Here is a 22334-nt window from a genome sequence, read left to right as displayed (position 1 = left end):
CGCTCTGGTCACATCCGAATTTCGGAACACCGCTACCGAATTAGGTGCAAAACTGCAACTTCTTCCCTGGTCAACCATTTTGTCGAATTACAACACTCCGCTGATGACATTTTGTGGTGGGTCTTGGATGTTGTCAAAAACTCAATGAATGTATGCAGATGTCTGCTACAGAAAGAAGCACGTAAGATCCAAAGAATGGAAACAAACATTAAAGGACTGAATGAGAAATTTCTTCCTCCACTATAGAAATAAATCACAGCATAAATGCTGTACATTAATACCTTTGTAAACAATGACTGAGTAAATAATTTTTTGGTGAATTCAAGTTATCTTTATCATATTTTATCACCATTCTTACAGCCAGTCACTAACCAACCAAGTGCTCTACAAACTGGAACTGCATGATAACACAACCTGAACCTTTGTGTCTCTGAATTAATCATATTGCACATGCCATTGTGGCCATAGCAACGATGCGACAAATCAGTAATGGGTCAAAACTTTGCGAGCTGGAAACCTATATAGAGAACTTAATGAAGAGGCTTTCCAGTTTCAAAAGCATTCTATATCCAGTTGAAACACATTATTTGGATTTGATAACAACATTCTTCCTTTAACAATGTACAAGGAACCAAATGCATTAGTAAGTATATATAAATATATTTATTTTTTTTTGCCGGAAAACATTCAGTGGTTCCATCCACTATGTAACTACACATCTCCTCATGAAAACAGATTGAGCCAAGCTATCATGGTAACCAACCAATGTGTGATTTGTTGCATCTTTTAAATAGAATGTAAGGGATTAAATGCCGCAGGAATGCACAGCATTGCAAGAACAGAAATGGCATTTTTTAGACAAATTTTCCTTTCGAACAACAAGATTGAGCAAGGTTACTATAGCAACCGATGATCGCGGGAACTTCTGTCTTTACACAACAAACACTATGATAGGCATTGTATGCTGTAAAATCTATGTTTCCGTTTTGATACCAAAAAAGAAAATAAAACTTTTTACTCTTGTTTCAAAAATAATGGGCATTCGATTTCCCATCTTTTTTCATGCCATTGAGTTATGCTGAAACGCTACGTTCGGACTACTTCTTGCAAACACTAACCGTGGTACCATGACAACGAACCCAGCGTCCCCATGAGGATTGGTTCCTCAAGTCCAATCATAATGCAGAACACATTTGAATGCAGGAGGCTCGTACTGCCAGACCACTAAGAAAGTAGCTTTGTCTGTGCGTATACAAAACTTACGCTGAATGAGGCACTCGCTGCGTGTCAGTCTGCAACGCGGAGCCCGGGAACAGAAAGGGAGACTTTCAGGCATTGAAGTCGCTGAAGGTAATCACAACATAAAACGTATATCTCTGCCAAGTAGCAAGCTAGTAGCTATTAGGGGCTAACATGATGACTTAATGATAAGAATATATTTAACTAAGGGGAAAATATACATTATTGTTTTTGACGTAGAGCGAAAACCCCGACTATTCATGTACCGGCATTTAACATAAAAAAGAAAACCAACAGAATGCCTTTCATGTGACTAAACAAACCATTTCAATTCCGACCAAAGCAGCCAAAGAGTTTGACCTGGTTTCCTGTCCTCCGTTTCATAGAAGATCAGTGCAAATGGGCATTTGTTTGACAAAACTAGTATTGAATATTGCACATCAACTTGAGAATTGAAAATATCCTGGTTAAATCCTGCTTTCCATTATTAGGTAATTGTACCTATCCTGCATTAAGACATTTTTCTGACAGTACTGACTTTGAAATTTGCAAACTTGAAGCACTCTACTTCTTCAGGCAGGTCGATTCTGTACACATAAATGGACCAGGTATGACTAAGCAAACGCTATCCGAATGAGTACAACAGCATAGACAAATGAAGTAAATAGAGAGAAGCCGAGTAGCCTTCTTGAATTCTAATAGAAGAAATAACCAATTGATTGTTTTTTGGATCGCCGTTTGGTTCTCCTTTACCTTTGCTCGACATGCCTCTCACGAACAAGGGTCACGACCGGCTTGCCCTACATTTTTGTTTACCCATTACAATGATTGGGTATGTTTTTTATGAATGATAATTTACAATATAGTCATTTTTAAGCCATTGTAATTATTAAAACATTCTACTCCATCTGAATGCAAACATTTTCTTTGTATTTCTTTACCCACATTTTCTTTAAGAAGAATATCTTCCAAAATCTTTTGTCTGCTTCCCCCTAGGGTTATGTGACAAACCCGCCCTGAGGAAGACTGTTGACATTATGGCCAGCAGCTGGCTTGCTTTGCCGAAATGTATATGGGCGTCTACAGATTAGATCTACAACACCCCTACCAAATTACAAAATAACTATTTAGTGATGATGTCTTCTCATATGTAGGCAGACCTGCTAAGAGAAAAGAAACTATGTGTATAAATTAGATAATTACTATTTAAGTCTGTGAGTACTTTTTGTGTGTGCCTTTTGCAACTTATTCTTGTTGTTCTCTTTCCTATTTTTATTCATGTGTATTTGACAACAATTGTGTTTTTTGCTTTTGTATTCATTATATATCTTTTTATGCTTTATAAAATAAACCTTCAAAAATAAAAATTACTTTTTGACAAAGTTAATGTTTTCATTCAGATTCTTAGAGGAAAAATACTAAGTGATACTTGGATACACTAACATAAGAAGATTAGATCTTAAATCAACACTATAACAGCGTTGGAACTATTAATATTTTATGTTCATGACCCCCCCCTCCCCAACGATAGCTGGACCACATTGGGGGCCCCCCTATTTTTTTCTGAGTTTCACCGTAATGGTCGACTTGGCGATGGTTGTTGTCAGGCTCTAAGGTGCCGAACTCTGCCTCCTTGGCGCCATTAACACCGGGCGCAACTGGGGTCTCCTTGGCTTTCTGCTTCGAGGGTCTCCCCATAGCTGCAGTAGCCTGTTTCCTCATTTAGAGCATTTGCTCCTTAAACTATTCCCATTCGGCTCCGGATGTACTGGAACCGGATTGGACATACCTCGCTCCTCGAACGTGTGCGAGTCATGCCTGCGTCAATTGCGACACTTCTTATGAGAAGAGGACGATGAATGGCTCCTGGAGTGTGACCTTTTTATCCTTCTTGCTGTGCCCGTGTCAGGCTCAGACAACTGAACGATCGAAGGGAGCTGGTTACTTGGATGAGGGGGGCGCCCCAAAGTTAGTTTGAAGGCTGGCTCCCGTGGCAAATTTGGGTTCATCTGTTGACACAACCCACAGTCTTCGGTGACGTGATCAGTGCCGAGACACCACATGCAGAAACCAAGCAGGTCGGTCAGAGAATTCGACAAACTGAGAAGGGAAAAAAAAACCGCAGTGAGCAGTCTCTCACGAGAGTAGTTCCTCGAGCAGAGTGGAAAACAGAAACTGAGGTATAGTGACGTAGTAGATGTAGGACGACCAACATCACGTCCAGAGTTAATGACTGCTGCATCGACTCAAGAAGGGTTGATGGCCGAGTTGAGTTGCACTTCGCCCCTAACACTGGGAGGATAGCTCAGGGGCAGCGTGCTCGCCTTAGAAGCAAGACGACATTGAGCAACACGTGTTCGATCACCGGGTCCGCGCTTAGAAACCTCTGGGTATTAAGCGCATTATAAATAACCTATCATTTCATATATCCATCTGATGAGGAATCGGAAGGAGAATGCAATCCATTGAAACATGGTATTATAGTCCAAGAGTAGTCGGGCTTGAAATGAAGCAGTTCTTGCAAAGTTAAGTATTGATTGTTACTGTTTATTTTTGCTATACTGCTAATAAAGAGAACAGTGAAGCCACAGGAAAGCCGCATGGCCTCTGCTTTACTCTCGTTTCAGCATGTTGTCCCCCCTCCCACACCCCCACAATGCCCAGTTCCAAGGCCCAACTGCTCTTCTAGACTTTCTCACACCTTCTGGGGCCTGTACAGCCTTCGGGCTTCAGTGAGAAGTTGAACTACCCACACCCATTTTGCTCTGCAGGGGGGCAGCAGCCTGCACACCTTGAGATCTTGCAGGCAATACTTTCACACACTACTTAATTAAATGCATTTCCAAAATACTGAAACTAATAACGCTACTCACAACCAAAAGAAACATGAGAAAATATACGCACAACTTTGTACATTCTTTCCACATATCTAAAATATAAATGAGAGTACACAGGAGCTTGATCACATGACTGATGCTGAGTTCTGCCCTCTCCAGAATCATACCACATCACCCCTACACAAAACTTGCAGTCAGTCATTACCTTCACTCTCCTCCTGGTTTTCCTCTTCATTCGAACCTTCATTATCATCATCTTCCAACGCGGAGACTGTTGAAGCAATGCTATCACACTGTGACACATCCCGTTCTTCTCGAGGACGTCTAGAAGACTAGGAAAAAGAAAGGTGGAGTGCTGCCAGTCAATTTATTACCAATGGGAAATCCAACCCCATCTCACGACCATCACCCCACCCCCCACCACCACTACTACTGAAACTTCCTCCACTAGCCTACCTCGCCCTAGCACACAAAATCACGCCTCCCACACATACATTCCCATGCCTCGTAGCCACATTACCAACCAACATCCAGAACACTACTTCCATACCTACCCTCACACCACACAACCACTAATAACGTGCACAGCCTCTGTCCCATGACCCTCCATAAGAATCCAGCTGCCTTCCTCTGTGGACACCACCTCCCACCCACACATCTCGGACCCTGCACAGATTAACCCCCAGGCCACATCACAAGCCAACCTCCGGACCTCTCCATCCAGCACTCCTCCTCTCCGCCACAGCCTTTTAGGACAGTTTTTCTCCAGATCAACTAAGTACGTAGTAAAACCATACAACTGAGACACTAAAAAACCCCACTCTTAGTTTATGACTGTACCACCTGCGTATTTGGTAGCATAGACAGATCAGCCATGCTTATTTTAGGAGGGGGGGGAGCTGTAGGAAGGTACAAAGAACGTGTAGTATACCAAGGGTCCAACAGAAGCATAACCAGAAGTATTATAAAAAATAAAAGGTGTTGGGTAGGAATTTGTAGCGTCCAACTGGTGTTGGATTTTACAAGACTTATATCTTGGTATTAGGTAACCCACCTTTTCATGTAGGCCTGTACTACACAAGTTGGTAGTGTGACTGAGCAGCCAGGCTCAATTTAAGAGGGGTAATGTGAGCTGTAGAGCTGTACAATGAAATCAGGATAAACAGGTATCCAAGTAAATACTTACACACTTAAATTTATATTATAAATAGATATATACACACACACACACACACACACACACAGATAATTAGACAATCTTTCTTTCAAAAGCAGCACCTACTAGTACAATGAATTGAGTGATGTCATTTGAGGTCAGTGATGTTATTTATTTGTGATCAACATTGCAATATTGAGTTAAAGTGAAGCAAAGGTTATAGTTAGATCAGAACATAGTTTGTACTTCGAAAAACCGTTGATTCTCCCAGAGGGATGTAGGCAGTCTTTTATCCCAGCAATAACAGTGTTCAACAATTCAAACCTGTAAGGGAACAAGCACTGCCAAAGCCAATAGGTTGAGAAGAGGGCCTTTAGGGAGCCGGGATAGGCAAAGTCAATGGGCTAGTTCAAAGTTCTGATGCTCTCTTGTTAGAAAATGTTTTAGAAAAGTCAGTAGTTCAAATAGAAAATCACAGAAGCTCAAGAGGAGCCACCTTGAAGAAGCACACACTGGGAGGCCAGTGCGAATGAGTGGAGATCAACTCTAAAGAGGGTAAAATAGCACTTCCCCAAGTCGGAAGCTCCACAATTTTAAAAAGGCAGATGTACCCCAAGCCCCACACTACCTGTGAACTGAAGAATTTGTTCTAGCTGGATGCAGTCTGGTTGCAGTGCAGAAGACCCTTGTTCCTGGTCCGTGGTGACGAAAGGCAGGAGGTCTGGCGGGCTTCTGCAGCAGCACTCGAGAGAGGATCTGCAGCAATGGATTCTCATCGATTCAGCTGCCTTTTGTGATTTTGGCACCTTTTTCTCAGCGCTAAAGTAGAACTAACATCACTGGTTAGAAGTTACTTGATCCATCGGTCCTGGACTCTGGTAAGGGGCCCTGGATGAAGATTTCCTGCTTCTGTAGGGTCCTCTGGATGTCCACAAAGTTTTGGCCGAATTCGCACTTCTGAAGAATATGCACTTGAGGATGGTCAGGGGTAACCGGCCACTGGGATTCTGCAGCCTTGGAAAGTCAAAGCAAGTCGGGGTTGTGCCAAAATGAAGCTCATCTAAAGGCTATTTGGCCCCACCAGCCCAAGGGAGAAAGTCGTCCCGTAAGGGTCTTGCCTGTCTAAACAAAAACAAGGACAGCACAGCTGCAGGGCTTCACCGGGCAGTTCACGGTCCAGGAGGGTGCTGCTGGAGTCTCTTCACGTCTTCGTCGGATGTTGTCCTCCAGTGGTCAACTACCTCTAGTCCCAAAAACCTCGCCTTCGAAGCAAGTTCCGATAAATTCACAGCCCTAGGCTGTAAATCACTGAGCTGGGTGGCTGTCCTGCTGGACAACCAGCCGGCCAATCAGAACTGATTTCACTCCGGCACTCCTAGAGGCAAAGGACAGGGATGTTTCAGGACACTCCCTCGCTTCCTGCCTTTCCTAACACACTGGAGCCTGGGCGGGCTTCAGGGCTGAAGCCTGCCAAAGGCAAAATGCACAAAAGATTCAGAGTAAAAGCCCAGAAGGAACTAACTAACAGGAAAGTGCAAAAAAAGAAGAAAGGGGCCATCTTGAGAAAATGGTCACCCTTGGTTGCTGTACTACAGCTGTGGAATCAGCCTGCATATACATGGCACAGGGTAATAAAAAAAGAAACCACTGCCACCAGTCATTCAAGTTAGTTAGTTTAACAGAATATTACATGAGAAGTGGGATAAAGGAGTTACTATGTAACCCCCTGCAGCACTCCACATAGGGTGGTGTGTGCTGGACCCACAAAAGAAAGGGTAAGTAACATAGAACCTATACTTCAGAGAAACATTGTAAAGTGCTTACGTGTTCATTGAACTTGTTAACCTTTGTTTCCTTCCCTAACCTTTTCCTTTTTCCACAATCTCAGTATTGCATTTAAGTGTTAAAGTGATATATCAATGTCCACAGTGTCCTAGCAATTGACGTCAACTCATGGTGTAGGAAGTGTGTGTGAGACATCCCAAAAGGTTATCTACTTATTTAACTTGAACTGAAGGAGTGTCTTTTTTGTATTTTATTGTTGCATATTTCCCTTTCTAAAGAAGGCTTATTTTAAAAACTGACTTAAATTAATAAATTATTATTTTAACCTCATTAGTGCCAAGGACGAGCTCTCTCGTCCTTGGGATTATTTCCCTGTTGCCAAGGACGAGATAGCTCGTCCTTTCAGGCACTCTTTTGTGCGATCCCTGCAAAGCAGGGATCGCACAAAACTGTAATACAACCCCCAGGCTATGTGAGGGGGAGGTTCCTCTTCATGGCCCGGGGGTTGGATTATCTTCAATTTCACGTCGGCGTGCGTGACGCATGCGACATGAAATTGAAAGTAAATTCACTGCGGCAGCCATTTTCGGCTGCCGCAGTGAAGAGAGAAGAGCCCCTCTCCTCCCTCTGCCTCGATCTCCGGCTGTATTTCTACCGGCAGATCGAGGCAGGTATCGTTGGAACGGGGAGATCATCCCCTTTCCAACGATACCTTGTGCGACAGCATTGCAGCCCGTGGATCGGGCGCAGAGCTTGATCCGCGGGCAGCAATGCGCACTAGACCACCAGGGATCTGTTTTGGGAGCGGGGAGCGGGGGGCTGCTTACTAGGTAAGCAGCCATCTCTCCCCCAAGCCCCCAAAGCATGGCGCCACAGCTGTGGAGACCCCTGGGGGCAGAGATCATCTGCCCCTAGGGGTGAAAATAAAAAAAAAATATATATATATAATTTCGAAGGGAGGTGGGAGGGTTTAGGGGCCCTGGGGCCCACTAGACCACCATGGATTGTAGAACAAATGGTGTCTTTGGAAAGGGGAGATTCTCCCCTTTCCAAAGGAACCATTTTAGAAGCGTTGCTGGTCACGGATCGGCGCAATGGCCACTAGACACCAGAGATTTGTTTGTGACGTGGGGGGGGTTGCTTACAGTAAGCAGCCCTCCCCCCGCCCCCCAAAGCATGGGGGCACATATCTAATAAACCCTTGGGGCAGTTGGCTGATCATCTGCCCCCAGAGAAGGGGGAAAAAATAAATATAAAATAAGGGACTTTTGGGTGGGAGTGGGGGGGCACTAGGCACCAGGGATTTATTTTACAGAAAAGGGGGGTGGGCCTCTCCCCCTCACCCCAAGGGGAAATGGGGCACCCCTTGTAGCCCTCCCTGGGGGTTGATATCTGGTTTTAGGAAGGGGCATCTGACCCCAGGGAGGGCTGAATAAGATGCCCCCCCTGCATTTGGTGTGGGGGGTAGAGGGTCACCCCCCATGACATTAGAAAATACCCCGACCCTTTGTGGTGCCCCACAGCCCCCCCTAAAAAGCGTTCCACCATTTTCAATTTTTTTCTTTGTTTACAAAACCTGCCTTGGCGCAGAGGGGCACATTGGTGTGCCAATCTGGCGCCAGGGTGCCCAAACCTTACTGCCCCACCCACTGGGGGGCCTGTCCCACCATTTTTGGGGCCGCTCTCCCCCATGACACCAAATGGATGGCGGAGGCACCTCATGCAGGCCTCCCTGGGCCTCCTACAAACGGCTGCATGAGGTACACCGCCCCTCCATTTGGGGTGGGGGGGAAAGAGGACACCCAAAAATGGTGGGACAGGCCTCCCAGTGGGTGGGGCAGTAAGGTTTGGGCACCCTGGCGCCAGATTGGCACTCCAATGTGCCCCTCTGCGCCAAGGCAGGTATAGTAAACAAAGAACACTTCAAAATGGCAGGCTGCCCTTTAGCGGGGGCAGAGGGGACCCCCTACACCGGTGTGGAATTTTCTAATGTAAAGGGGGGTGCCCCTCACCACCCCCACCCCAATTGGAGGTGCGACCCATCTCATGTAGCCCTCCCCAGGGGCACATAAGGGGGGGGCTGTCCTCCACTCCTCTCTGGGCTCAAGCTTCCGTTCCTAGGAGCAGATATCTGGTCCCAGGGAGGTCTGCATGACATGGCACCCACTCCATTGTGGGTGGGGGGGAAGAGGGTCAACGGCCCATCCCATTAGAAAATTCCCCGACCCTTTGGGTTGCCCCACAGCCTCCCCTAAAAAGCGTTCCACCATTTTCACTTTTTTCCTTTGGTAACCCCAACTCCCCTTGGTGTAGAGAAGCACATTGATGTGCCAATCTGGCCCCGAGGTGCCCCAACCTTACTGCCCCTCCCACCGGGGGGGCTGTCCCAGCATTTTTGGGGCCCCTCTCCCCCCACTCCAAATGGAGGGGGTGTACCTCACGCAGCAGTTTGTAGGAGGCCCAGGGAGGCCTGCATGAGGTTCCCCTGCCACCCATTTGGGGTGATGGGGGAGAGGACCCCCAAAAATGGTGGGACAGGCCCCCCCAGTGGGTGGGGCAGTAAGGTTTGGGCACCCTGGCGCCAGATTGGCACAATCTGCCCCTCTGTGCCAAGGCAAGTTTTGTAAACAAAAAACATGGAAAATGGTGAAACGCTTTTTTAGGGGGGCTGTGGGGCACTCCAAAGGGTCGGGGAATTTTCTAATGTGATGGGCCGTTGACCCCCTCCCTCCCCATCCACCCGCAACGGAGTGGGTGCCATGTCATGCAGCCCTCCCTGGGACCAGATATCTGCTCCTAGGAACGGACGCCTGAGCCCAAGGAGGAGTGCAGAACAGCCCCCCCTCATCTGCCCCTGGGGAGGGCTACATGAGATGGGCCATCCCTCAAATTGGTGTGGGGGTGGAGAGGTGCACCCCCTTCACATTAGAAAATTCCACCGCGGTGTAGGGGGCCCCTCCGCCCCCGCTAAAGGGCAGCCTGCCATTTTGAATTGTGTTCTTTGTTTACTATACCTGCCTTGGAGCAGAGGGGCACATTGGTGTGCCAATCTGGCGCCGGGGTGCCCAAACCTTACTGCCCCACCCACTGGGGGGGCCTGTCCCACCATTTTTGGGGGCCCTCTCCCCCCACCCCAAATGGAGGGGGGGGGGTGTACCTCACGCAGCCGTTTGTAGGAGGCCCAGGGAGGCCTGCATGAGGTGCCCCCACCACCCATTTGGGGTGAGTGGTGAGAGGGCCCCCAAAAATTGTGGGACAGGCCCCCCAGTGGGTGGAGCAGCAAGGTTTGGGCACCCCGAGGCCAGATTGGCACATCAATGTGCCTCTCTGCACCAAGGGGAGTTGGGTTACCAATGGATAAAAGTGAAAATGGTGGAACGCTTTTTAGGGGGGCTGTGGAGCACCCTAAAGGGTCGGGGAATTTTCTAATGGGATGGGGCGTTGAAAATAACCCCCCCACCCGCAATGGAGTGGGTGCCATGTCATGCAGCCCTCCCTGGGACCAGATATCTGCTCCTACGAACGGACGCCTGAGCCCAGGGAGGAGTGCAGGACAGCCCCCCCTTATCTGCCCCTGGGGAGGGCTACATGAGATGCGCCGCCCCGCCAATTGGGGTGGGGGTGGAGAGGGGCACCCCCCTTTACATTACAAAACTACCCGGCGGTGTAGGGTGCCCCTCAGCCCCCCCAAAGTGCAGGCTACCATGTTCAATTGTTTTCTTTGTTTACCAAACTTCGCTTGACGCAGATGGGCACATTAGTGGGCCATATGAATGATACCTGGCCTGGTAGGATTGTTGTCTGTTCTCCCTTTGTTCCCCCTCCCTTGGCTCGGTACGCCTTGAAACACTTGTGTATAGGTGCGTTATAAATGCCATAATATATCAATCTGGCCCCAGGGTGCCTAGAACCTACTTCCCAATTCAATGGAGGGCCTGTTTGGGTGATTTGGTATTTGGCTGGGATGACACAGATAATTTAAGTTTTTTTTCTTCCCTTTACAGGTTTTGTACAGTTCAAGCTTCTCCCTTGTTACGTACGTATGGACTTTTGGTTATTTCAACATTGTATAGTATGCGGAGGGAAGATTGCTACTGGGTGGGTGGGAACTGGGCCTGTAGTCTTGGTGGAGTGAACGGGAGTGGGTTCTCTTGGGAGGTATTGGGGTGCCCATAGACACTTGCCGGGGTAGTGCACAAATTGCCCCCGAGACCAGCTGAACAGTGCTGTTCCCCTTGGAGGGCAGTTTGCCACTAAGCCATCCATACTAGCTTTTGTTTGTGCTAGAGATTGCCATACGCTCATTGGTCTTATTCCCATTTCCTATAAGTGTGCAGTCTAGCCTTCCGTGGTGGTAGATGACTCGGATATGCTATGTATCTGGTGGAAGGAATCGAAAAGTTTTCAGATAGCGGGCAGACAGTGTGAATGTATTATTGGTAGGCTAAGTACTGAATGTAATTCTTTTTTGTTTCCTTTGCAGTTGTGGCTACTGAAAAGCTTTTGCTGGCTTATGTAAGTACTGCATATGTTACTTTTGTGGATAGCTATGGTAATGTGGGGGTGGATGGTTACTACTGTGGTGGGAGCATCTGTGGCTGCAGTGTCAGTGGTGTGGGTGGGAATGGGTAGTGGGGTGTTCCTGGGGCAGTGATGGGTGTGCCTTGCATTGAGGAAGGTAGCGGCTTTTCAGAAAAAAAGAGTTTGCTAAACATAATTAGCTACAATTTTGCAAAAACTTTGTCTGGTAGTAATGCAGACGGTCATTTCTTCTGAGCATGCAATGCACACTTGAGACAGAGCTCGCTACTTTTTTAGCAACGGTCACCGTTTCTGTGGTCCAATTCCAACAGTGGTCCCAGTGAGCCCAGCCAGGGTCCCTATTCTTTTGCAGGGGGCAAAGCAGTAACGCAGGGTAGCTAGAGGGGCAGGACAGTCAGGGCAGGGGGGGTGATGTCACTGGCCTTAGCCGCCCGTCTCATATGTGGGTATTTTCTCCCCCAAGTTCAGCAGTAGGTGCAGGGTGCCCCGGCAGGGTCCCCATCCCTTCCTGGAGGGGAAAGCTGTAGCGCTGGCCAGGCAGAGAGATAGGATTGTGGTTGATATGTATGCCCTTGGGTGCCTCTCAGCCTTTTTAGTTGAGTGCCCCCAAGGTAACCAGTGGTACTGGAGCGGTGGCCGAAAGTCTCACCATGAAACTGTCGAAAATAGCTTCCATTTGTGGTGAATGGCGCACATTCTGTCCCGGTGCCTATATTCAGAGAGCATACAAAGCACACTTGCTGTGGAGTTCTTTTCCTCTGTCAGAATACCTACCCTGCCGAAGTGTAATGGTGCTGCATGTGCAAGTCACCGTACCACCATGCAGGGCAATCGGTGGCCCACAGGAGCATGAACCTTCTGTGATGACAATTTCGCCAGTACAACTGTCTCATTGGCACAAGGTGACATACTGTCTTCTTCACCTCTTTCCCCTGAAAATAATGTGCAAATTACTTATCGACCTACTGTTATCTCACATGAGGTGCATGTCCGATTGGGTGAAGTGTGGGTCTGGGATTGTTACAAGAGCCATGTGTTGACGCAATAGTTGTGCTAATTGGTAAACTGTATGTCTGGCCATATTCATGGGGGTTTTCCCGTTTCCATTTCCTAGTGAGGATGAGGGTTGTGTGGATTTTAGTCCACCCTCATCAAAAGGGCCGCACGACTTGTCCAAGGGCCAACCACATCCGGGTCTGGAAGGGATGCCCTTGCGGTTCATTGGTTTGGGGTCAGGGGGATGCACCTTCATTAGCTCCGAGGAGCCATCAGCGATGTCGAGGCCAAAGGAGATGTCCCCCCCCTGACCTTCCAGTTGTGCACCTGGGAGGAAATGATTTGGCATCTATGGGACGAAAGGGGGTACGGGAGCAGCTCATGGCGGAACTGGAATGGATCGCACAGAGGTTTGCAAACACTGTGGTGGCCTGGTCCCAGACGATTCCCAGGAGGGATTGGAGAACTCCAGGGATTGCAAGGGCTACCAACTCCTCGGTGATGAAACTCAATGGGGAGCTTGCCAGACAGACCAAGGGGAATGACAGAATTCGAACTATACACCATGGCTTCATCAAAGGGGAAGTGATGTTTCACAGCGATGAGGTCCACCTTTAAGAAAGAGGCATGGACCTTTTCATTGAAGACATTTTGACCGTTGCCCAGGCGCTATTGTGCGTGGGGGAAGCCAGTAACTGATGGACTAAAAATGCCAGTAAGTATGGTGACTGCGATACTCCGACTTCCTTGCAATTGATTTCTGTGTATGGCATGTCAATGTATTTTGTATATGTCGATGCTGCTTATTTCTTTGCTACCCATCATCACTTTCATAAACCTAATTCCACTTGCTTGTCCTTGCATTAATTTTGTCCTTGTGACCTTCCCCTTTCCAACACAGAACCCTATGTGAATGTGCAGGTATTTTTGTCAAAAGTGTGCTAGCAATTGTCTGGAAGGGCCTGCCATGTAATTTTCTTATCTTCCCTGTCTGTGTCTTGATTGCCTCTGGCTTTTCAACTCTCCCAATCACTTCTATGTTGCATGGTTGCTTCTCACCTCCATTTCCCATCTACCAGCATCCCATGGAGGAGAGCATGGTGCAACGCACGTTGGCTGTTTGTGCATTGGTAGTGTGGGTGCAATCGTCATCCCTACACTTGTATTTGTGTAATGTATAGCTCAAGAGTACATCGTCCATAGATTTTTTTGTTGTCTTTGTTTTAGGTGCAGGTGTGTTGTAGCGGTCGACCCACTTGTAGGAAAGCAGTCAGCTGGTCCTTAGCATTTCACGTGAGTGTTTGCAAAATAGTACTCCATTTCTTGTAGCGTGTTGAGAGTACCTCATATTGCAGAGGGCTGCTACAGTTTCAGCAAAGTCTGGACCTTTTGGCGTACTTGTGGTTGGCCACACGCATTGTGCATATTGCAACGTACAATGCGTATGTGGTGTACCGGGCAGCTACTCCACAAAACATACTTTTTTTTCTGAACTTTGAAACAGAAGTTGTTAATTCTCTGACTATGGGCCATGTACAAATTCCCTCCTTTCAAGAGGTAGAAGTTGTGGCCAGATTGCAAGAGCGACACTTTGGTGATTATGTTCCTCCCACAGCCACAAAGTCACATCCTTACAGAAAATGTAAGGTGTGTACAAAACAAGGAAAGAGGAAGGATACTCGGGTGTACTGTACCCTTCCCACCCAGCCCTCTGCTTTCAGCCTCGTTTCCTTTTGTATCATTCAAAGGAAAAATATTGGGAGATCGACTGATTTCCGAAAATGCCCATCATTCCTTGAAGAGGACCCTTAAGCTCTGAAATCGTGCATGTCTTATAAAGGAATGGCACTCCAGCTCCCTGGACTGGAGGTGTACCCTCAAAAATGCAACAGGATTTCAACTCACTTCACTAGATTTAGCGTGCTTTCACAAGCATTGCTAGTCCTGCTCCCTCTACTTGAGGCCTGCCTTGGAAAGGCACACCACTGCCGCAGCTTTCCCCTGAGCCGTGCCTACGAAATAAACATCAGTCCAGCTCCCTCAGTTCAAGTTGTGACTTGCAAAGGAACGCAAATCAGGCTCCGTCCATTACAGGCCTGCCTCTCAAAGAACATTCATTACGAATCCCTCCACTTGAGGCGTGCCATGAACAAGAAAGGAACCCCATTGTGGTTCATTCCCCTTTGGTATGCTTTGGCAAGCAATGCTAGTCCTGCTCCCTCCACTTGAGGCCTGCCTTGGAAAGGCATTCCATCCCGGTAACTTTCACTCCAGGTCTGCCTCAGAAGGAAACGTCAGTCTAGCTCCCTCTGCGTGCGGTGTGAATTGCAAAGTAATGCCAATCAGGCTCCTTCCACTTCAGGCGCTTCTTGGAAAGGAATGGCACTCCAGCTCCCTCCACTTGAGGCGGGCCTTGGAGAAGAAGGCAACAGAACTCTGGGTCACTTCCCTTTGGGGTGTCTTGGCAAGGCACGCTAGTGCAGCTTGCTGCACTTCAGGATTACTGTAGAAAAAAAAATCAGGTAAGCCCCCTTTGCTTCTGGCGTACATTTGAAAGGAACCCGATTCCGGCTCCTTCCACCTAAGGTTTGGCATGCAAAGAAACGCCAGTCCCGCTCCCTCTACTTGAGGGGTGCGTTGAGGAAGACCGGAACACCATTCAGGTTCCCTCCACTCAAGGGGTGTCTTTTGAAAATAGTACACGCCACTTTGGCTCCCTCCCTTGAGGTCTAAGTGTCATGAAAGTGGTACTTGGACACAAACTGTGTGGCGGCGGTGTCTTGCATACCTTGTAAAATCCTGCCTTGTTTATTATTTTACTATAAGTAATGTTATGTGTGGTGTAAGTGACATGTCTTCTGTAGGAATGAATTGGATATGATTGGTGTGTGAATGAGGTAAAGCTAGGTAGAACATGCAGATGTCATTTCTGTCAATGCACTTTTCCAGCATTGCAGAAATGATGGCCATGTTTCAGGGTGTGTGTTTTGTGTGGGTACAGTTAAACATATGAATGTTTGAACAGAGTGGCTAAGGGCATACTTGAAGTTTGTGTGGAGACAGCACCTGTAGGGCAGGTAGCCAAGTGAGCCAATATGCACTTGCTATCAGTGTCCACATACCATTGCAGGCACATAGAGAATGAATGCAGACACAGTTGCTATGCAATTGCTGACAAATGATGTAGAAGGTATTGCTAGAGACACAGTTGCATTGTGAGTAGATGTGTACGTGCTATAAGTGTGTAGATATGCTGAAGTGTAGATATGCTTGCTCTGGCGCAAGTGATTTTGTAACTGCTGAAATGGATGCCTACTGACTGCAGACACGAAAGGGGTACGAATGGCCAGTGATCCGGTGGGTGCCTTGTCAATGCATCACTGCTCACGACGACGATCCGCTTTGTGCTACACAAGGTGGTTCGTCCTTGTGCTAAATCCCACCCTGCATGTGCAATAGCATTGTGACTGGTATGTATGAGAAGTGTGAGGAAAGGTGCATGTGAAATGGCTTACTGACAGTACTTTACTGTTTCCTTAACGCACTAAAGAGAACTTACTGTACAAATGATGTTCCCATTGTCACTGAGGAACGACACCCGCACATGAGAGGTCTGCCTCTCATTGGGACACCTGTGGGAATGCGGGAAGATAGGACATGTGTTGTTGACAGCCTATTTTGATGGGTGACCAGAACGAAATGTCTGAAAATTGTCTACATTTCCCTGTGTCCACTCACCGAAACACGTCGCTAACAGATGTCATACCTTCTTGCGTTCCCACAGGTGTCCCGATGAAAACGGTACCTCACATGTGTGGGTACACCTACCGGGGGTGCAAAGGGAAAAGGGTAACCCACTGGTAACCCCAAGTTTTTCGCCACTGCCCATTTTGTTCATGTGAGCAACCTACAGATATGGCCCTCGGGTGTCCAAGCCACCAAGGAAAACAGGGAACCCTATGCATTTCCGAAAAGAGGACACCCGTGGGAATCCGCAGAGGTATGATTTGCGCAAATCGGCCCAGAATTTATTACCCAGAACCCCTGACAAAGTGAACAATGGTGTCTGGGTAATAAATTCTGGGCCGATTTGAGCAAATCATACCTCTGCGGGTTCCCACGGGTGTCCTCTTTTCGGAAATGCATGGGGTTCCCTGTTTTCCTTGGTGGCTTGGACACCCAAGGCCCATATCTGTATGATGTGAGTGCAATTCAGGTGTGAAAACAGACTTGGGGTTCTTGTGTTTTAGGCTTTCCCCTTGGCGCCCAGGTAGGTGCACCCAAACATGTGAGGTACCGTTTTCATCGTGACACCTGTGGGAACGCAGGAAGGTATAACATTTGTTGCGTTTGTGTGGTTTTCATAACGTTTTGACCCATTTGCTGGTGCCCTTTGTCACACAACCCTTTCATTTCCCAAATGTGACCTACATTTAGTCACTGCTTTAGGCACCATACACTTTTGTAACCTGCACATGTCACCTACCCTTGAAAAGGTCTGCCTGTGCTCTTTCATAAAATGTATGCTTGCTGTTCCTCACCACATTGGTTTTCCCAATTTACACATAAGTGTGTCTGTTCAGGCCGTTGAGCATAAAACCCCTGTGTACCATGGCTCAGTGTTCGGCTTGTGGTATTACTTGTTTTGTAGAACACTACAAAAAAATGTGTGCTTTCCTAACTCCAAGAGTCGGGGGAATGTAGCAGAGCATTGCTTTTCTCAAAATTCATAGAAGCCAATCCCGTACCAAGCCAACCATGTCCAACACACCTTTTTTTCGGTCATTTTCCAGCTTTTCCACCAATCTATGGCATTTTGCCCTACCTAGTTGTTGCCTGACCTATGCAAATCACCCCTTCCTAAACTTGGAATTTTGTCTACTTTTTAGAAATATATGTCTTTCTGTCCTCCAATTCGGCTTTCCTACCCTTTTCTTCCATTGCGTCCATGCATGTCCAATTAGCAAAAATGGCCAACATCGCCTACCTCTCACAAAACAATTGATAACCACATCAAAATATTTTTTTTTCGTTTCCACTCACCCTGTTCTTGAAAGCCAGGGAATTGGGGAATTCAGCACAGCAAACCATTTGTTCCTAGCTCTTACATGGAATAAACCACAGGCTTCTTTGTACCTCATTTTATTGGCATTTTTTTTTTAAAAACCCAAACTTTTCGACCTTTTTGCTTATTTTCTCTTACCCGCCTACAGCAACCTAGGGTTCCTGGGTGGCGTTACGGCCGCCTACATGTGGGAAGAAAGGAGCCAAATTTGGCCGAGATATCTCATGTAACAAAAAAGTTACAAGGCTTTGAATGGCCACATACCGAAATCCCCAAAAAAGGGCTGGGCACTGGGGGGAAATATCCATGGCAGTTAAAGGGTTAATAAGAAACCTCTCGTATAAGTGTTATCTGAATACTTGTCACTGTGAATCTCTATGTTGTACCTCTACAGCTCACATTGACCCCTCTTGAGATAGGTCTGGCTGCTCAGTCACACTACCAAATTGTGTAGTACAGACCTATACCAAAGGTTGGGTTCCTTATTGCCAAGAGGACAGGGCTGGTGTAGTCTCCCACAGGGTTACTACTTAAAATCTTCCCCAACATGGATAACATTAAAAGGACACTAGGGAGAGTCTTAAGAATGACATCCATAAAAAGAGTAAAAGGATATGAGAGTGTGGAAAAAGATTCCCACTCACTGAGGTATGAGAAAAAATTATCTACCAGTCCAGCATAAAGTTCAGGGAGTCTCACAATGAGGGAGAAATATTACCTAACAGCCTCCATCACAGCATCAGCCATCACTCTCTCCCACCTCGGCATCAAGCCAACCCCATCCCTCAAAGGTCACTCCTCCTTCTCCTCTCCTAGCACCCGCCCAGAATCTAGCCCCCACCCAATTCGAACGACTGAACAGTCTGAATTGCAATCTCATCAATGCCAGATCTGTCACAATATATACAACTTTATCTCATCTGAATGCCCAGTCATCCTCTTCATCCCCGAAACGTGGTTCTCCAAAGACTTCCGACTAATTGCACATTAAGCCTTCCCACCACAAAGCCTCCCTATCCAACCCGCACACTGACGACCAGGTCCGCAAAACACAGACTCTGAATCCCTTTGGTAAAATTCCTGCTCTCCCACCTTATATAATCACAGCTTCCTGCTCATCTATCGACCCCCGGGAGGAAATAGAAGCTTTGCAGAATCCCTAGGTGTCTCGATGGCAGCCATCAGGGCCTGCCACCTCTCTGTATTATGGGATTTCAACATTTGGTTCGATATGTCACGTAACCCAATTACCCGATCACCCGGTCACTACTGTACAACCTGGAAACCTTGCATCTAACAGCTAGCCTCAGGGTCAACAGACTTGGCTGGTCACACCCTCGATGCAATCTTTGGTTCACCTGACCTGCCCCCACACTACCAGCACATCCGCTTGTCTGGTCAGACCACTGCTCCATCCTCTTCACCTTTTCCTCAGTGGAACCTTATCCCCTCTGGCAGCTCCGGAGTCACTAACCCAATCCCCCGCCTCTGGAGGAACTCAAATTGACTTCTGGACAGGCAGAGGCCCTACTCGCCTTTCTGACCTCCATATCCCGCCACATGGGCCAGATCACAATCTCTAACTTCAATCCCTGGCTCTCAGAAGCACCCAACTCCTTCACCATCAGCTCTTTCTCAAATAGACAAGGCCACTCACATTGATGGTTCACCGCAACACACCAAACACTGAAAACCTGGAGTCATATCCTAGAGCCGTAGATGGTGTGCAGATCCATCGTCATCCAGCAGAATGGCCTACACCTACCAGATCAAACTATATCGGGCAGATGTACTCAAAGCCAAATAAACCTACTATTGGAACAGAATCTCCAAAGCCCCGCACCCATCAAACTCTTTAATCTTACCTCTGAATTCAAATCCCCTGCTTGCATCACCAAACACTCCCAGCCATATCCAATCCCTCTGACTCTTGGACCACTTGATATGATACGGTCTTTATAACGTACCTGTACACAAGTGTTATAGGCGCCACAAGACATAGGGAGGACAGGACAAACAATCCTACGAGGCCTTGTGTCATTCGGTTCATGCAAGTGTGACAAAAGAAGTGCAAGAGGAAGGAGAGAGGGGAAGTGCAAAGGGGAGGTGCAACCAGGGCAGCAAGACTCAAGGAAGCACAGGAAGCAGGGGGACTGTATGGCTTAGAGTTACAGCACCTAAGTGCGCGGTATACCAGGTCACAGTACAAGGAAGATTGGTTGTGGAGGAGCCTGGTACCCAGTGCGCATCGGAGGGAACCAAGCAACCAGTCAGCGCAGACAGTAAATAAGCAAGGGAGTGTGAGAGAGAAGGCTGAGGCGAAAAGGAGGGTCTTGAGCTGCTTCCAGAACTTCAGGTGGTCCAGCTCAAGTCTGAGAGGGGCAGTGAGGACGTTCAGAGGGAGGCACCTGCAGAGGAGAGAAATCTACCCCAACTCTCTGCCTGGAGAAGTGTCTGACCCTAAGAGAGGTGGAGGAAGCTGAGTGAAGGGCTCTAGAAAGAAGGTATTTCGGAAGAGAGCTGGATGTAGTGCACTCCCTGGCCCCAGAAAGTCTTTTGAACAATGCAGAGGGTCTTGAACTAGATCCGTGCAGCCACCAGTAGCCAGTGGAGAGATTTCAGGGCTGGAGAGATACGATCCATGGGCTTGAGGCCAACAATAAGTGTTGCAGTCCTGTTCTGGATTAGTGGCAGAGGGCAAATAGTGGAAGTAGACAGACTGAGAAAGAGGCTGTTTCAGTAGTCCAGCCTAGAGAGAACCAGGACTCTGGAGACCCTGAGCCACTAGGGGAAAGTGAGGAAAGGAAGAATACTTCTGATGAGGTGCAGCTCGAAGTGGGCCTTCATGGCAAGGTCTGATGTGAGGAGAGCAGGAGAGGGTGGAGTCGAAGATAACCAAGGTTTTTTGCCTCACAGGAAGGCATGGGTAGAGGGCCCAAGGAGGGTGGTCAGAGTGATGGAGGGAAAGCAGGAGCAGGGATCCCAATAAGAAGGATCTCCGTCTTACTGGCATTAAGGCAAAGATTGTTGGAGGTGCACCAATCCTAAACCGTGGATCGACAGTCCGGAATGAGCAGGGGAGGAGGAGGCGGCTGAGGGACACCTGAAAGAGAGCCGAGTGTCAACCGCCTAACACTGAAAGTTAGAAGAGTAGGTGGAGATCAGGAGGGCCAAAGGGGCCAGATAGACATTGAAGCACCAGGGTGAAAGGATAAAGAACTGGGGGACACCACATGTGGAGGAGAGAGGTGGTGGAGAGAAAGGACCCAAGTTGGACCTGGGAGGGACGGTCCAGGAGGAATGTGGTTAGTCACGCCACAGACTGATTAGTGACATCAAGGTTCACCCGCAGTCTGTGGATCAGGGTGGCGTGATTGACTGTAGAAAGCAGAGGAAAGGTCAAGGAGGATGAGGATAGAGGGAAAGCTGGAGTTGAGGTTAGAGAGCAGATCTTCACAGGTGTTCAGGTGAGCAGTTTCCGTGCCTGTGACTGCTCGGAAACCAGACTGAGGTAGCCAACAGATTCAGGGTGGAGGGTAAGCTGGGAGAAGGCCAGCCTTTCCAGGAGTTTGCCCAGGAAAGGAGTGATAGAAATCCGGTGATGGTTTTACAGAAATGTCAGATCAGCAGAAGGATTTAGGAGAGAGAAGTATCCAGTGGTGAAAGAGTGATTGCAAAAATCAGCCAAAGGTGGCAATGTGATCCTTGATGGTTCTGAAGGAGCAGGGGAGCACCTGTTTGGACAAGACTTTCACAGATCTGACTTGTTTAGAGACATCGTAAGGTGTTGTCAGAGTGAAGGAGGTGGAGAGGTAGAGGTGGCCAGAGGGGGGCCTGAGAGAAGCAGAGGGAGAGGAAGAGAAAAGGGAGGACAGGATGTCTGAAGTTTTAGTGGTGAAATGAGAGGTTAGAGCCATACAAAGGGCCTGGGAGGGAGCAGGAGTGGAGGCTACTGCAGTGGGATTGGCCAGCTCCTTGCAGATTAAAAAAAAATAATAAAGAGTTTGGCTGTGTTGTTAAAGGCTGCAGAGACACAGGCTTGGATATGGAACCTCTTCTTGGCGAGGACAGAGTCTGTATTGCCTTTGGAGCAGGTAGCAGGCCAGTTTGTCAGAGAATGTGCCTGAGGCCCTCCACTTACTCTCAGCCACCCAGCACTTGCGTTTCAAGGCAGCAAGGTCAGAATCGTACGAGCAGTTGCGCTTAGAGGTAGGATTCAGACAGATTCTCATGACAGGGGCAAGGATGTCCAAAGTGTTGGAGATAGAAAGATGCAGGTTAGAGAGGGCTGTGTCAGAGTTCAAGTAAGCCGTAGAAGGAGCAGAGAAAGTAGAGGCAAAGGTGTCCACTGACACTCGCTTCATGGGCCAAATGACACAGATGGAAGGGGGCAGTGCTGGGATAGACTTTGCATGAGGGGAAAGTAGGTTCAGGTGAGAAGAGAGAAGAAAGAGGTCAGTCCAAGAAAGAGGAGGAGTGCGAGGGTTAGAGAGGGGGATGCCTGAGTAGATGAGAACATCCAAGGTGTGTCCAGCAGAGTGTGTCAGACCAGAGTGTGGAATGGAAAGGGAGAGAAAGTCGCAAAGGTTTACGAAAAGCCCAGAGGAGGGATCAGAAGCATCCACGTAGATGTTGAGGTCTCGGAGGAGAAGTTGAGAGGTCGAGGCAAGGAGCGGAAAAAGAGGTCAGCCCATTCAGAGAGGAAGAGTGTGAC

At 47.9% G+C, this 22334-nt stretch overlaps 1 protein-coding gene across 7 annotated transcripts in view; it reads right to left on the bottom strand.

Annotated features, from left to right (window-relative positions):
- NCOR1 (nuclear receptor corepressor 1) overlaps positions 1-22334 on the bottom strand; it is a 2268409-nt gene that overhangs the window by 1453587 nt on the left and 792488 nt on the right. For all 7 annotated transcript variants that reach the window (XM_069615218.1, XM_069615220.1, XM_069615222.1 and 4 more), the window contains one exon: positions 4282-4408. In XM_069615218.1, coding sequence (XP_069471319.1) covers positions 4282-4408 — 127 coding nt within the window. The remainder of the gene's footprint in view (positions 1-4281; positions 4409-22334) is intronic.

Source organism: Ambystoma mexicanum, chromosome 9 (genome assembly GCF_040938575.1).
Source record: "Ambystoma mexicanum isolate Mex_15411 chromosome 9, UKY_AmexF1_1, whole genome shotgun sequence".
Classification (NCBI taxonomy): domain Eukaryota; kingdom Metazoa; phylum Chordata; class Amphibia; order Caudata; family Ambystomatidae; genus Ambystoma; species Ambystoma mexicanum.
The sequence above is the reverse complement of the archived record's forward strand: the minus strand, read 5'-3'. Positions and strand labels throughout refer to the sequence as shown.